This window comes from Trachinotus anak, unplaced genomic scaffold (genome assembly GCF_046630095.1).
Source record: "Trachinotus anak isolate AG129_WGS33_773 ecotype Australia unplaced genomic scaffold, CSIRO_AGI_Tana_v1 ptg000023l, whole genome shotgun sequence".
NCBI lineage: Eukaryota > Metazoa > Chordata > Actinopteri > Carangiformes > Carangidae > Trachinotus > Trachinotus anak.
In genome coordinates, this window is record NW_027273874.1 from 2,486,839 (window position 1) to 2,502,530 (window position 15,692).

The window sequence follows — 15,692 nt, forward strand, 5'->3', positions numbered from 1 at the left end:
GTGCCAGCAGTTAATTTGGTAGCTACAGCATGTACGTAGACACAGAGCTTCACTTACTGCACATAATCATAACCTTAACCCTCATCCCCCTTCACTCACAATTTCACCTTTAAACATCCAGGAAGAGCCCTTTTCATTCTATTATTCTAACACACAAGGTAAACATAGAACAATGAAAACTAGAATTACTGCCTTGCAGTCGTATGCATCCACCAGTCAGGTTACATTCCTGTTTATCCAGAGTCCTTTAAAATGATGAATTAGCCATTTGTGTGAAATTTTGTCATAATTGCTGTGTGAAGTGTTGAGTTATGGCTAAAAAGTGTTTTTGTGCGGCCACAGTGGCCTTGACCTTTAACCTTTGACCACCAAATGAATGTTTGTGCCAAATTTGAAGAAACGCTCTCATGGTGTTACTGAGATATCGCGTTCACAAGAATGGGACGAACTGACGGACGACACAAAAACAACCTGCCTCCGACCCTGGCTGTCGCCTGTGAGGAGGCATAAAAATCCCCTTTGACCCTGAGATTTTCAGGCTGATCTGTGTCTTTTCCTGTCTCCCCAAAGCTGCCGGGGGACTCTCGTCTTGCTCTTCCACGAAGCTGCTACATGAGTCCTGCCGCTCTGATGTAACAACAGCAGTTACAAGACGAGTTCAGCAGGCCTCCCGCTTGAATGTCACCCGGCTCTCCGGCCGTTCCCGCACAGCAGAGCGCACCCGTAGCACACCTTTTCCTCCATACAGTATATTACCACAGCGTGTCAGCCATGTCAGCAGTTCATTAGACCCACTGGCTCTGCTCCAAACTCTCATCAGCTTTCACACATTCACAATGTATGCATTTACCATGTGGGTGATTAATGAGATGTTAACTATATTCTTATACATGTCTGCTTTTTATTGATGCCCCTGAGCAGCCATGAGTTACCGTAGGCAACCTCTGCACCTCACATGGCTGACTAGATCCTGTGATCACAGACTGTGTGTCTTATTAATGCAGCTAAAAAAAATCCCGACTGCTCTGCATTCAGTACACCGACGGGATGCTCCAAATCGTGTTAAAGTGTGGAGACGGGGAGGAATGTGACATCAGTGTGTACCAGACTTGTCCCCTGTAACCAGTGCCCATATGGCAGTGTCATAAGTCAAACTGACGGGTCAGTCTTAAAGGCGAGTAAATAAAGCTTCTGGAGAGTCTACCATTTCAGCTCATCAGCAGCCATTAATAAGACACAAATATCATTAGCCGTCTACAAATGCCACCAGCTTGTGCAGAGGGAGTCAGACAGAGAGCGAGGTAGTTGGTTTTAGAGGAAGAAACAAGATACAGAAAGTGTTTGTATTTTATTCTCAGTTTGCACAAGCTGTTAAAATGGAAAGATCATGAGCGTATATTTAAAAATGGACCTCTCTGGTTTTCTTATTCAACACAGTGACACAAGAAACGTAAAAAAAAGAACAAGCTGAAGGTGGCTTTAATGAAGTTGGCCAGCAGGAGGGAAAGAATCTGACAGAGTGTAGAAAACATCTCTATCTAAAAATCAGATAAGTGGTCTCGATGCCCTTGCAAAATAAAAGCACTGCTTACTTGCCACGCTTTGAGGCTTCTGTTGTGCTTGAGCTACTGCTATGCTGACAGGTGAGCTTTGTAACTCTCCAGGGTGCCCTGGGGCATGGCAGAAGAATGCATGACTGCAAAATCATCAGCAAACACAACAACACAATACCACACACAGACGCATAATCACCCCCATTTCCCAGACGACAGTCAAAACTTTTTTTAATCACTTTTTAACCACTTTCAGAGCCACCTACACCGAGGCAGCGTCTCTTTACCAAAACAAAGTCTTGCAAAACCACACACTAAGCTATGGGGTTCCAGGTTACAGACATTAACGTGTCTCGACGAAACCTGATCCACCCTTTGTTGCAATTTGCTGTAATAAGGCACGAGGAGAACAGATTATGCAAACAATACAGGTGGAGGTGAGGCTGGATTAGCTCAGGCCACCGTAGGGAAGGAGGAGAACTGTGTGAATCATGAAGGCTTTGCAACCACTAACAGTGTTAGGGAGCAGTGTTATGAGTGAAAGAAACACTGAATGTAAACAAAACTTTTGATTGTTAACAATAAAGCACCAGATAAAACCTTTTGACTCTATTATCTTCAATTAAATATAAGAATAGGCAGCTGTTTGACTTTGACCTGTTGAACCCAGTCATTTCCACAGAAACAGGGATATACCTTACCCATCTAAACCACCTTAATGGGCATCAGTAATCCTCTGCTTAGGCCACAGGTTTTTTTTTTTTTGGTTTTTTTTTTTTTTTTTTAAAAAAAGGGGCAAATAAAAGGGGGGAGACAACTAGAGCAAAGCGTGTGGAGGCCCACCAAGTCTGATCTAAAAACTTCCAGAAAAGGAGACGCTCCCTGCGCCCAGGCGTCCCTGGAATGTTTCAATAACAACCCCGAACACGAGATGTGAGACGTACACGGCCGGCCCGAGAGAGCAAAGCAGGAGGAGAGAATGAAAAGACAAGAAGAGGCCGAGCGCTGGTTTAATTAGCCGGCTTGGCCTCTGACCTGCTCTCTGGATGTAAGGTTAATAGATTATATGTCTACAGACAGAAAGAGCAGCAAGCTGAATTGAGAAAGAGATCACATGCTTTGGCTTTGAAAGTTAACAATGAACAATGAATACCGTGATGAGAACTCAGCATGCATTGGCCACATGTTGTAATGGGATCTGATGCACTTGAACAACCAGAGAACATTTTGAACAGCAAGCGATTACAAGGCAAAATAAATCGTTTCAGTCCACTGATGCAGAGAAGTGTACAGAAGATACATATTGGACAACCCCAACGAGGATTAAGTGTTCCTGTTTGTGACATGGCCTCAGGGAAGGAAAGCTGAGGGTTAAGACTTTCCCACTGAGCTTCTGAGAAGTTCTGTGTTTGGGTATAGTACCCCATGTTCTCTGACCTTATTGGCTAGAAAAATAAAAATAAGAAAACAGTAGCAAAAAAAAACAGAAACCAGATGTGTATACAAGCAAACAGTGGCCATAATAACTTGAATCTCAAAAGCTGAACAATTTTAAAATGCATTCATTAGTAAATACTTAAAGTTGAAATTTTAAAAACCACTGAATTTATGGGATTTTTCAATATACGTCATTTGAATTATTTGAGTTTACTTCCAATCACTTTAGCATTCCTGAAATTCTAGCACTGCAAATTGTGATAGAAAGCTAATGTGTTTAAAGAAAATAATATCTATCATCAAATTCTGACTTAAAAATTCAAATCAAGTTAGAAGAAAGGATAAATTCAAGGAGGACACTTTAGCATTTAGTATTTTAGACACCAAACAAAACTAAGCAACTTGGTATTTTGATCTGACTTGGAATTTTTGCTTAGTTTCAATATGATTAAGTTGAGCAACTTAAATACCATTTTATTTTTGTAATATTGGAGAATTTAGTTTTGTATCTGGATTAGTTTTTATCAGTGAAAACGTACTGCAGTGGAAATTTCAAGGAGATGAATTCAAACCACATAAATTCAAATAGATGATGACTTTCAATGTAAAATATTTCAGTGCTATAAATTCTGTGGTGTTTACAGTATCATGTCCACATCCGCATTCACTATTGGTTTTATTTCACAATTATGTGTTTAGCTGATCATAAGACTCAAGTTCTTATGGCTATTATTTGCTTCCATGCATGTGTGACAACTGACAATCTTATTATGTCCATCTTCCAGATATGAAGGATCATATTACAATTTGACTGTCATAAAACATGCCTGATTGCTCATGCCTCATTAGCGGCATGACAACCTTCAAAGGAAAATATCTACACCTTCAAAATAAGCAGGCAAAGAACAGTTAAACAAACAAAATCCTGCACCCTGCTCCTGCTCAGCGGAAGATTTATTACTGCTCGTGTTTACATCCTCTTGGATCTTACATTTGCAGAGCCTTGTTAAAGATGTGTGCAAATTATAAATATCTGAACTGTCAAAATCCACAGCTCAGACCTCTGCATGGCCTTAGAGGAGAAAGATTTAAAATGACATTTATGTGAAAGAAAGGAACATTGAGAACAGCGTGTTCAAACTTTTACTGCTTCCTTTAAACCTGCAAAGTTTGTCAAAACAAGCCGGTGGGTTTTTAGTTTCATTTTGAAAAGTGGCACTGAAAATAAAATGTAATGGTTCTGGACACTTCTGTCACTGCGTTTAGCATGGGAATGTGTCAGTTGGGTGATCTGTAACTTGACAGGAGACAGAAGGTTTGATTCTTTGCCAGTTTTTAGCTTCCTGTTCAACAGGATTCTGGTGGGTTGGTTTTTTTTTTAACGTGGTGCAAATATGTACGTCAGTATGGAGGCTAAGAATACGTGCCACACTTTAGATAATAGCAAAGTAGTTTCCCCAGTTGATAAAGAGATAAACAATGGCAACACAATGACAAAATGTCAACATGTTCAATGACAAGATAGAGATCTTACATCAAAATATAAGCTATCGTCTCTGACATGAAACAGAGCAAAAACAAACCAAACAAAGGGCTCAAACCTTTAACAGACCTTTGACCCATTTGCTAGAGGCAGGAGACAGCAAGTCATTCTGTTATCAGGCCCTTTAATGTGTAACACAAACTGGATCCATTTTGGACCACATCAAGTCAAGGTCAAGTGGCTCCTGAGAACCCACCTGTCGGTCTGGAGGACATGCTACTGTTAGCAGCTCTACGATGGATTAGCAGTCAACTCACTGCATTCTTACAATGTCTGATCAGGATAAGGGGGGGGGGGGGGAACCTGTCCAACCGCTTGCTTTAAAGTTGAACCTCTTTTGACCAATGACTTAAGTTCATGTCAAACAAAAAAACCAAAACAATGATCTGAAAGACAACAAAACGCTCTGTGAAGCTGAGGAGAATTACAGAGTTGGGTGGTAATTATATGTAGATTTGTCACTATGAGCAACCCCTTTCACATTACACAGTTATTTGACCCAGTGTTAATACAAAAATTATCTATAATAGCAGCTTCAAGTTAAGTCTCAAGAGGAGAAGCACAGCGTAGTATAGGATTGTATCCCTATGCTACATTTCTCCAGTTTTCTTCATTTTCCCTCCCTGTTATGTTTGGTGTCTGCTTAAATTAGCTGTAAATTACTTGTAAATTAATTTGTTATTAGCACAGGTCAGCGCATCGGTGGAGACAGGCTTGAGAGGGGTCGGCATACCAAAGAAATTCAAACCAGTCCTTGCCCCTCTTGCCCGGGCCACCACATCACGTGCCCTCTGCCATGGGAAAGTCCCTGAAATCAGAGGGGACTGCTCCTGACACCCAATGTCTAACTTTAAATGCCACTCAAACATATATAGATCCATTTTCCAAAATTTCAATGGAGAATCAGCTGTAGACATAACATCTCTTGGCTAAGTGCTCTAAACCTAAAATGTAGAATTGGGTGGCTTCACACTGCAAAAAAAGAGAGATTGGATTAAATATTTTAGGTTTCAATCTTTTTCCTCCCACAACAAACAAAATGTAAGGTTTCCCCTGCAGCATTGAGAAAACTAATGCTTTATTTAAGCAGGAAATGACATGCAAGGTGAGAAAGCCATTGTGACAGTTTTAGGCCTCTATGAAGGGCATGGCATTGGCTTCTTCCTGTGTTAAGGTGACGAGTATTATCACAGCAGGATTCCAAGCTCATAACAGGACGAAGCTGCGACCGCTATCAGCCTTTTATTCTGAAAACATGTAATTGAAACATAATTTCTTTTTATGTTTTAGGGATAAACTAGCAGTGATTTCTACAATTAATTCATCATGTAGTCATCATGTAGAAAAATATGAAAACCGGCCAATCGAAGTCTCTTTGAGCCGAAGGTGATATTTTCACATTGCTTGTTTTATCCAAACAACAGTGCAAAACCCAAAGATATTTAATTTTTAATGATATAACTAACTAATCAACTCAACTAACTTATTAATCAACTAACCATTTCAGCCCTATGTTTGTACCTGACTATTTTCAACTTACTGAGAACAGCCAAAGACTGAGGAAGCGAGAAAAAAAAAAATAAAAAACAGGAACTAAAATATGTTTGCATGTGTTTTGTGCCTTCTGGCATGTAGTGTAGCTTGTGTGTCGTGAAGGACGCACCAAAAGCCAACAGCCTGTGCATTACCAACTGGGGGATCAACACCTTTAAGTGTGGTGGAGCGGGACAACAAAAGCTCCCCTTGGGCTGGGTGAGGGCAGACAGTTGTGCCACTGTGGGCCACTCACAGCAGGAAACGCTGTACAGCTGAGTACAGTGACCTACATCTCTTACTGAGGCGCTCTCTGCATGAGTGAATCAACTTACTGGCTGCCAGTATTGTCTGCTTATGAATTATCTGGAAGACACTGGCGTTGAGCAATCAGAGATTCAAGAATGTAAAACAAGGATTTGTTTCAGTCCGACCTTTAAGTCATTTGCCATTGATGCAGCGTTTAAGGAAAGAAGTGACTTTCCTCATGAGCACAAATGGGAAATTTAAACAAGGGACTTTATATGGAGTAAGAGATATTTTAATAAAATAGTCAGACTCACACCAAGGACAAAAAGAACAAGAGTTCCTCAATGGAGATTGGTAACTTAACAATGCTTACATGCCAGTAAATCAGGTCATCGATTGTCTCAGCGTTATTCGTGACTTCAAATCCGATCTCTGCTCTCTGGCATTGCTGGTGACTGTGGTTACAGTGAATAAGCCATCAAATAAAGCCCCATCATCTCCCTGGTGAGCCCAGCTGCAAGTCAGACCGGATCTGTGCCGTACTGACAGATCTCAGTAATAATAAGGAACACTCTGAACCTGCCATGTCAATGTCAGTGCTGGGTCAGCAGCAACCACAACTGGGAGCATGATGGAAAATACACATGGAAAACTTCACCAGAGGCTTTATAAATACACCGGAGGGGTCGGTCTGTTTGGTGGTGGGTCTCATTAGGTAGGATCACTATGCTAAAGCCCCTGATTGAGATGGGCAGCAGCTGTCCACTTCTGGGGAAGACGACTGAGCTACTGAGTGGCGTCAGGCTGGCGATGCGACAGCAGCTTTTCATTTGAGGTTATTAATGATGTTTAACTGGACCCATGCTCTCCTCTGACAGATGGATTTTGCATCAAAGAATTACTCATTTATCTATTAGCTGATATACAACTTTAGACACTTAAAAAGTTGATAGAGAATGTGCTGGCAACCAGTTGGCTATAGTCATGCGAACCCAAAATTAATGTTGCGACCTATAAAACCAAGAGTCAGGTGATAATTCTCTGTGGGTGATGGCTTTCACAATATACAGTTATTTGATTCATTGTTACTGTAAGAATATTTTTAAGTGCAGCTTTAAACCTGTAATAACTTGTTGACAACTTGGGGGCAGCAAAGCAAGCAAGCTACTGACGCAACAATGACATAAAGTTGGCAAATGTTTGAGTAAACTGTTGCATATTTACAAAACAAGCAGATGCACAGCAAGATTATCATTTATTTGAATTGTGGGTCGTGTTTCTTGACACCTACTGGTCTGATATTCTCGCTCCTTTTAGCTCTGCTTTGGTCTCCACCCACCCTTGAGGGAAATAACTGTCTCTTGAGCTGTTAAATGCTCAACTATGTTCACCAGCTAGTCGCTAACTTTGTTTGTAGAGTAGTATAGAGAGGGTGCAGCAGAGTTGTTTTTACCTGAAAAACAGCTGCCTGCTTCAGCTAGAAATTGGCTTGGGAGTTGCGGTCCATAAAACCAAAACAATGAGCTGAAAGACGCTACAACAATGGAGTGTTTTAACATCCTTCAGCAGAGTCAGGTGATATTTGTCTGTGGGTTTTTTCACTTCAAGCAACATCGTTCACATTGAACAAAACAGTCTGACCCATTGTTAATATAAAAACATTTATCAGTGCAGCTTTAAGTGATAAAAGAAGAACATTTTTGAATGGCTGTTTAATTTTAGTTTAAGTGTGTTTGGTTCCCTTATCATAGATTTGTGTTTTCAAGGGTGGTTGCAGAGTACAAAGTCATGATTGAATTTATTCATTTATTTATTTTTTGGCTCTTGGGGGGGGGGGGGGGGGGGGGGGGGGCTCCTCCAGAACAGTCTGTTCTGGTCAAAGAAAGGAAATGGCTTTGCCTGATGAGCTGCACACCACAGAACCAGGACGTTATGTCTCGCTCCAAGTTCGCACTGACACTCAGTCACTATTATCCCCGAGAGCAAAACCCAAAACTTGAACCGCAGTAAATAAAAAGCCTGGCTTTCCTCAAGCATATGTGTGTTTGTTTGATAGAGCGGGGGCCAGCCATCAGTGAGGGAGTTATCACAAAATGCAAATTCCTGTTTCCCACAAGCACTGACAAGATAGGCAAATGTTAAATCTCCTTTCCAAATAAATCCCTTCATTAACGAAGTCACTCTGCTTTGATATAGCCAATGTCACCTCTAATTTGGCTATATCAACACTCTGATATTCAGCAAATTCTCTCCAAACTTGAGCCAGCTTTGAATTAAATCTTACTGACAGAGTTACAGATCATGGAGGAACGCAGTACGTGACAAGCAGGGTGCGAGAAAGATCTCCTCGTGTTTGCTTTACCACATTTGAAACCTGTGTAATTTAACCTATGGCAGACAGTCTCTGCTTCTGTAAGTTACATAAAGCTTATGCTGAATGGGGGCCCCTGTATCTGAGACAACTATCATGCAGCAGGCACATTACTTGAGAACTAGATGTTCCTTGCAGCCAGGGGGAAGGGCTTTGTTTGTTGTAACGCCAAACAAGCTAAACACACAACACCATTAAAACAGGAGAAGACCACGTTCACAGCGCCACTCAACCGACCCCCTTTCTACAAACACCTCATTCGCTTTTTGTATTTATCTATTTACTGCAGGTTGTGCTGATTGTTTAAAAAAAAGAATCTATTCCCCTTCCCTTATTAACTCTTGTTTACGCCTACTCTGAAATAGGCTCATGTTTTAAAACACTGTTCAACTTGATACATACTGCAGTGCATGCCAGGAGACTTACAACAAACCAGACAGATGAAAAAAACCCACAATGAGGAACAAGTTTTTAGTGGTGAGGACAAAAGCATGAGAGACTTTAACTCAAACGGACTGTAAAATGAGTTCAACACCAACCACAGCACCACGCCATCATGTGCTGTTGGTTATCTGTAGCACAAACATCAATTACTTCTTCGGAGCATGAGTCTTCACAGATGAAGGAAGACCCTGAAGACAATAATCAATTTTATATTTTCATTTCTTTTCTAGTCCTCATATGTTAGCTCATGTTTAATCACAGCGGCCAGTGGTTGCACAAATATGGCAGCCAAGTGTTAACTACTGTCAGAACTAATATGACATGATAAACTACATAAGGATGTATGTTTAAGTCTTTATATTGAACTTTAAGTTTAACATTTTATATCCAAACCAACCGCTCATATACGACAAACTGCACACTAAATGTAATCATCCTCCACCACCATCCCCTGCTTTATTTCAGAAACTATATTCTGGCTTCTCTTAAACCCTCACCTGGTCTTTTGAAGCTCCTAAAGCTCCTAAATCAGAGAGGAGCAGCCTGACCCGCCAAATGTTAAACCTAGCCCCCTCCAGTCTCACCCCCAAACTGCTCACAGCATGCTAAATGGCAGCTTTGAACCCTGAACTGCTTCAATGACAGCAGCCTCGACTCTCACCTCAATTACCAGGGCATGAAATCTCTTCATTACTGCTAAATGTGCGTGGCAGTCACACGCACAAACTGAGGAACGTGTGTGTGTCACTCTGTGATGTAACCTAATTTCTGGATGTGTATACTTCCTAGAGTAAGCGTTTCTAGTCACAAACATAGCGAATCATATCCTTAAAGTGACACTATATCTTTTGCCCAACAGCCAAACAGAGACAATGCTAAGCTAGTGTAACATTAGAGAAGAGCCACAAAGTCAGTGAACTAACTCAGCAATGACGGAACAGTAGCCACCATGAGCCCCCGGTGATTCCTGCAGAGGAAAACCTTTGCCACACTTGCACAGCACACAGCTGAGGAAGAGGAAGTAAACAAGTAAAAAAAATAAAATAAAAACTACTATAAATAGTAATAGTAATAAATACACACTAAACGAATAGAAAAATGTACAAATGTGCAAAAAGCAATGTGTGAGGTAGAATCTCAAGGCATCTTTAGCATTAGCATAAAACAGGTCCAAGGACATTTAGTCCACAGACTGAGTGAGAGTGAAGAAAGTGAAGAAAGCCCTGGAGTCTGGAGTCTCAAGGTAAAAGAGTGGGTGACATCACACGTGGGTGCCAGATTAATGTGGACATGTTAACCTTTATTTCTTCCCACCAGAACCATCTGAAAGCCAATTGATGGCAACTATCTGTAGTATCTTCCTGTAGCCATGTCTCCGCGACACCCACAGTCCCTCTGACTCCTCACTAAGGCCGCTAACTTGTCCATGTTATTGTCCAGCAATCTCACATTGCTCATTATGACAGAAGGGAAATCTGCTCCCCTTCATCAGTCTCCGTTGTCTGGACCCAGCTCTCTCCACTCATCGCTTCATTCCTCCTCTGCATCCTCTGATTTCTGAGGGGAAGTCTGTTGTCGTGGTCGCCATGCCAGCCTGCTTCAGTGCGATCAGCTGGTCCCTGTGGTAAACAATGCAACTGTGGCGTTGCTGCACAACAGTGGCATTGCTGAAGTAGCTGAATGAACAAAGTAACTTAACAGCCAAAGAAAGACCAGAACTCTCTCTACCAGTATGTTCAGAGAGGGTGCAGCGAGGATAAGAAAAGCAGCTGCGACAGCCTGCGTGTCGTCGCAAAAAATGACTGCCTATGAATTCAACTTTTCATTTGTGAGAGGAATGATGTGTTATTTCTTCTCTCAGAAGATACAGAGTCTTGCTTTAGAGCTGAGTCCTTTAAACAATTTGTGAGAAATGTGTCACGTAGCACCTTTGAATCAACAATAAGAACATTTAAGCGCATCCAAATACACAAATACTAAGATTCACGTAGGGAGCCTCTAATCTATTGAGAAAACACTCCATATACAGGATCTACACAAACACACACACACACACACTGACTTGTGTGTTTCTCGCCTGACGCCATGCCAGTGAAAAGACAGCTGACCTTTCCAGGGAGCTGGCTGGGAAACGGGTAACGCTGCGGTCATGTTTACTGACACTGTATTAAGTCACCACTATCCCTCCATCCACTGCACTTCATTGTTCACGGGGAGAGAGGCCTGACACCGTCCCCTGGTCCCTTTTACACCGTTGTGCTGCTGTTGTGGAAAAGGGCAAGTGCGCGTTTGCCTTATTAATCAATATACTGTTTATGCCCAGTTTATTTTCAGGAGCTGCTTAACACTTGTAAACAGACAGTCATGAATGCTTAACAGCTGTCTGGGATGAGGATTACTACTTTCTCCAGCAGGGGTGGATGTGTTGATGAACATAAATATATAGATGAGACTACAGGCTTCCATTTACACGGCGTGTTGTGTGTGTCTTCAGTTGCAGCACCTAACTGTGTTCTGTCAACGTTGGCAGTACAACGTAGAGCTCATTCTGTATTTGCGCAAACAGCCAAGAGGGAATTCATGGGATTTCACTTTAAAATGGCACTGCAGGTGAAGGCTAATATTTGCGTTTGCATCGTTTGACTCGTCCTTGATCATTTGCTTGTAAATGCATGTGAGCAAATGAAATGCCTTAGGTAAATGTTTCTGTAACACACCTTCAAAAACCAGGATGTGGTCTGAATTCGTACAATGGGACTTTTTTTTGTAACTTTCAGTCGCATTGTGTGACCTTCATCAGAGGATGGAGTTTGCTCAGTTGCTATGATATGGTATTTTGATCATCTCTCCTCAAGGCAAACTCCATCCTCCGATGAAGGATGTGGCTCTGGAAATTTTCCAAACAGTAGACTACAGCTGAGATTGACTACGGCCTGAGCGTGTCACTGTGCTCAATTCAGTTTAAAGGAATAGTTTCACATTTTTGCCTGTCCGCTACAACCTGCAGACAGTTAGCTTAAAGTTTAACACAAAAACTGGAAATACAGAGAAACAGCCAACCTGACTCTGTCTGAATGTAACAAAATCCACCTACAAACACCACTAAAGCTCAATGATGAACATTTATCTTTAAGAAAACCAGAGCCAAAACACAAATTCCCTGTTTTAAGGGAGTAAAAAAAGAAATTGTCGCTTCCCAAAAATGTCGAACTGTTCCTTTAAATCACAGACTGTGTTCGGAGCTCAGCTAACAAAGAGAACAGACTTATAACAAACTGTCAAGTGCTTGAAAAGGAGGAAAGGAAACCATGAACAACTCTGCAAGCCTGTCAAAATGCATTAGCGCGAATGTCATTTGGAAAATATTTACATGAACGTCCTCTCTGGTTACACATCAGCCACTTATTACAGAAGCATTAGGTTTTGTTTGACCTCATCTGTCAGTCTGTGGTGACTTTCAGTTGCACTGCTATGTTAGCGACAGGGATCGACGTAAGAGGTCTCCATCGTAAAAGAAGAAGATTTGAGGAAGTGGAATTAGCAAAATGACATAAAACCACTAAAAGACTGACACCTAAGCTGAACAACGTATGTCTAAGATATCGGATATCTCCAACAATGTCCGATTCAGTCTGGTGGGTTTAAGTAGGATATGCTACCAAACACACCATCTGAAATGTGAGGTCTTATGCACACAAGTAAAACAGTTGCTCAAACCATAACATATGAACACTCAATAGGTTTTGAATGGCTCCACATACTGTATACATTTAAACACACTCTTGCACCTGTATGTCAGTGTAAACACTGTCATGTACACTTACCTGTGGCCTTTTGACAATGATCAGCATGAGTCAAATCACCCACCTTTGTAAACACAGAAGGATATAGGTGGTTTCTATATCAGAAGGGGCCTGTTATCTTCTAACTTGCATAAATGTGATGTTTCTTTCAAAGCTGCATGTGTAGTGTGTGTGTGTGTGTGTGTGTGTGTGTGTGCGTGTGTGTGTGTGTGTGTGTAAGGATGCATTCATGCTGTAAAGGTCTGTGTCAGGCAAAGACGGGGATAAATCCAATCTGTGGGTGTTTTAGTACAACATCCTTGGTGGCACTGAGCACCATTACAGTAAATACTTTTTGCTTTCAGTGAGGATGCATCCTGCATTCCTGTCATGTCATGCATTTCTCAGCAATGCACAGAGAGAGGAGGGTGTAGGAGGAAGAGAAAAAAAAAAAAAAAGGTGACTGTCGACATAAAAATGCATCACTTCACATTAAAAGCCCCTGCGCAGGGCTTTCCTCGGCTTTCCCCGTGGAAGCCAACTGGGAGCAAGAGGAAGAGGGGGGAGGGGAGGAAGAGGAGGTGGGGGGGGGGGGGGGGGGGGGTAACACTGTACATGCGTAAATAAATTGGAGACACTTTGTATCCGACACGGACTGCGCTTACCTGTGGTGGCTACATTTGCAGCATCAGACGAGTGGCTGGGTAGATCATTCGAGTAAGTGCACTCCAAGCCCAGTACCGCATAGATGACGAGTCCACGTAGCAACACATTCACCACCTTGTGGATGTAACTCATGGTGGAAATGAGATGAAGAGCTAATATTTCCTATCCGTGGGACCGGGACTGAGAGTGTGGATGGAGATTTTAAAGCACAGGGGCAATTTAAATATATAGATATATATATATATATATATATATATATACGGAAATATGTCAGGTGCAATAGCCAGCCAAAGATTAAAAAAAAAATAAATAAAAAAAATAAAATAAAAATGATCAGTCTTTTTTTGTTTTTAGAGCTGAAGTGACAGAAATGGTGGTGTCACGAGAAAAAAAAGAGACACCTGGAAAATGCACCAACTTAAAAAAAAAAAAATCCCGCAGTAGACTTGTTTGCAAACCTACCGGCTAACAGCTCAAACAGAAGCCGTCACTGCTGACAGTGAACCTCACAGGAGCGTGAAAAAATAAAATAATATAATAGTCCATGGTGAGTCAAGGGCAAGGCGAACTACTTTGAAAGAAGACCCCTTTCATTAAAAAAAAAAAAAAAAAAAAAAAAAGCTAGCAGCCTGTAATGGGTTCACTGGCTGCAGCTCCTGAGGGGTGACTACCGGGAGCTACGGCAAGCGAGACCCCCATGTCTAATATTATACATTTAAATAAAAAATAAAAAAAATGCACACTAGCTAACTAAAAAAAAAAAACAAAAAAAAACACCGTGTTGAATACGGACAAGCTAAGGAGCAAAGCACATGCAAGGCTGTCTGAAGGGATCCCCAGTCCGAAACAATAACAGCAGCTTTTCTACCGTGGGTATCCGTGGGCTTCAGAGAAACACCAAGCTGCGTGAAATCCCTGGAGGAACACAGTCCCTGTACTTCCACGTACAGTACACAAACACCGGGGACAGCTTCAGCATATTGGACTCGCAGCGTCTCGCAGGTTCCGCCTCTTCATACGAAAGTAGCAAATCCCATCGCATCAACACACACACACACAAAAAAAAAAAAAAAAAAAATCACATTCAGGTCTTCTCTCTCTTCCTCCGTGTCCCCCCCCCCCCCTTTAATCCCCTCTCCGACCCGTCTCAACCGCACACGACATCCGCCCACTCTCTACGTGGAAAAGTTTCTCAGCGGGCTCTGCGTGGCTCCGCGTCCTCCCGTCATATCAGCTGCCCGCCGGCTGATGCGGGGCGGAAGTCAGTATGCAAAACCAGGGGGAGGAGAGGAGGAGGGGGCGGCTTAATTAACACCACCGGAGGTTTGTTTTTGTTTTTTGTTTTTTTGTTTTTTTTTTTTTGAAGCAATTCAACGGGGGTATCTCCTCCCTCCTACCCCCAGGTTTATTTATTTATTTATTTATTTTATTTTATTTTTTTTTTTGCTGTGATGGATTCCTGACCCGCTGCCAAAGCAGAGGAATCCTCCACAGAAACTTCTCGTTTCTCCCCCCCCCCTCCTGTCGTGAGGATGACACCCGCTTCATTGTTCTCCGATTCCCCACTCCGGGCCATCCAAGTTTTTTTCCTCCGGGCTGAGCGCTCTCATTGGCTGCGCTGTCCCAACATGGCAGAGCCTGATTGGCTGGTTCAGACACCACTTTTTGTTTCTTTTGAAGATGCTCAGCGCGGGAAATAAAAGAACACCGCAGGATAAAATGAAATTTATATAGCACTTTTTTAAAACGATGTTACAAATAGCAGAGCAAATAATAATATTACAATCACTAATTAATACTATTTATCATATAATATTACCAATACTATTACAAATAATAATCATCATCATAACCACTACTCGCATCACTTGAAAAAATGGAGTGTAGAAAAACACTTAGTTATTTGATGTGCAAACAAATGCAGTCTTATAAACATTAATAACACATCCATTCACCTTTTACTTTGAAAATCTTTGTGGTCTGAGAACCAGCTTGTTTTAAGAAGGTTTTATGAGGCTTACATTTGACCTGACAATTTTTTCATTATTCTAAAAAAAATATGCAATCTAAATGTGACATTTCAATTATTGACTGAGGTACAGGAAGATGTACGT

General features: G+C 41.6%; 1 protein-coding gene across 2 annotated transcripts in view; it reads right to left on the reverse strand.

Moving 5' to 3' along the window:
- The window catches only part of stim2b (stromal interaction molecule 2b), a 41,098-nt gene extending 26,267 nt beyond the window's left edge, over positions 1–14,831 (reverse strand). For both annotated transcript variants that reach the window (XM_071459966.1, XM_071459964.1), the window contains exon 1: positions 13,578–14,831. In XM_071459966.1, the coding sequence (XP_071316067.1) occupies positions 13,578–13,710 (133 nt within the window). In that variant the 5' untranslated portion in view covers positions 13,711–14,831. The remainder of the gene's footprint in view (positions 1–13,577) is intronic.
- Positions 14,832–15,692: the final 861 nt, after the last annotated feature.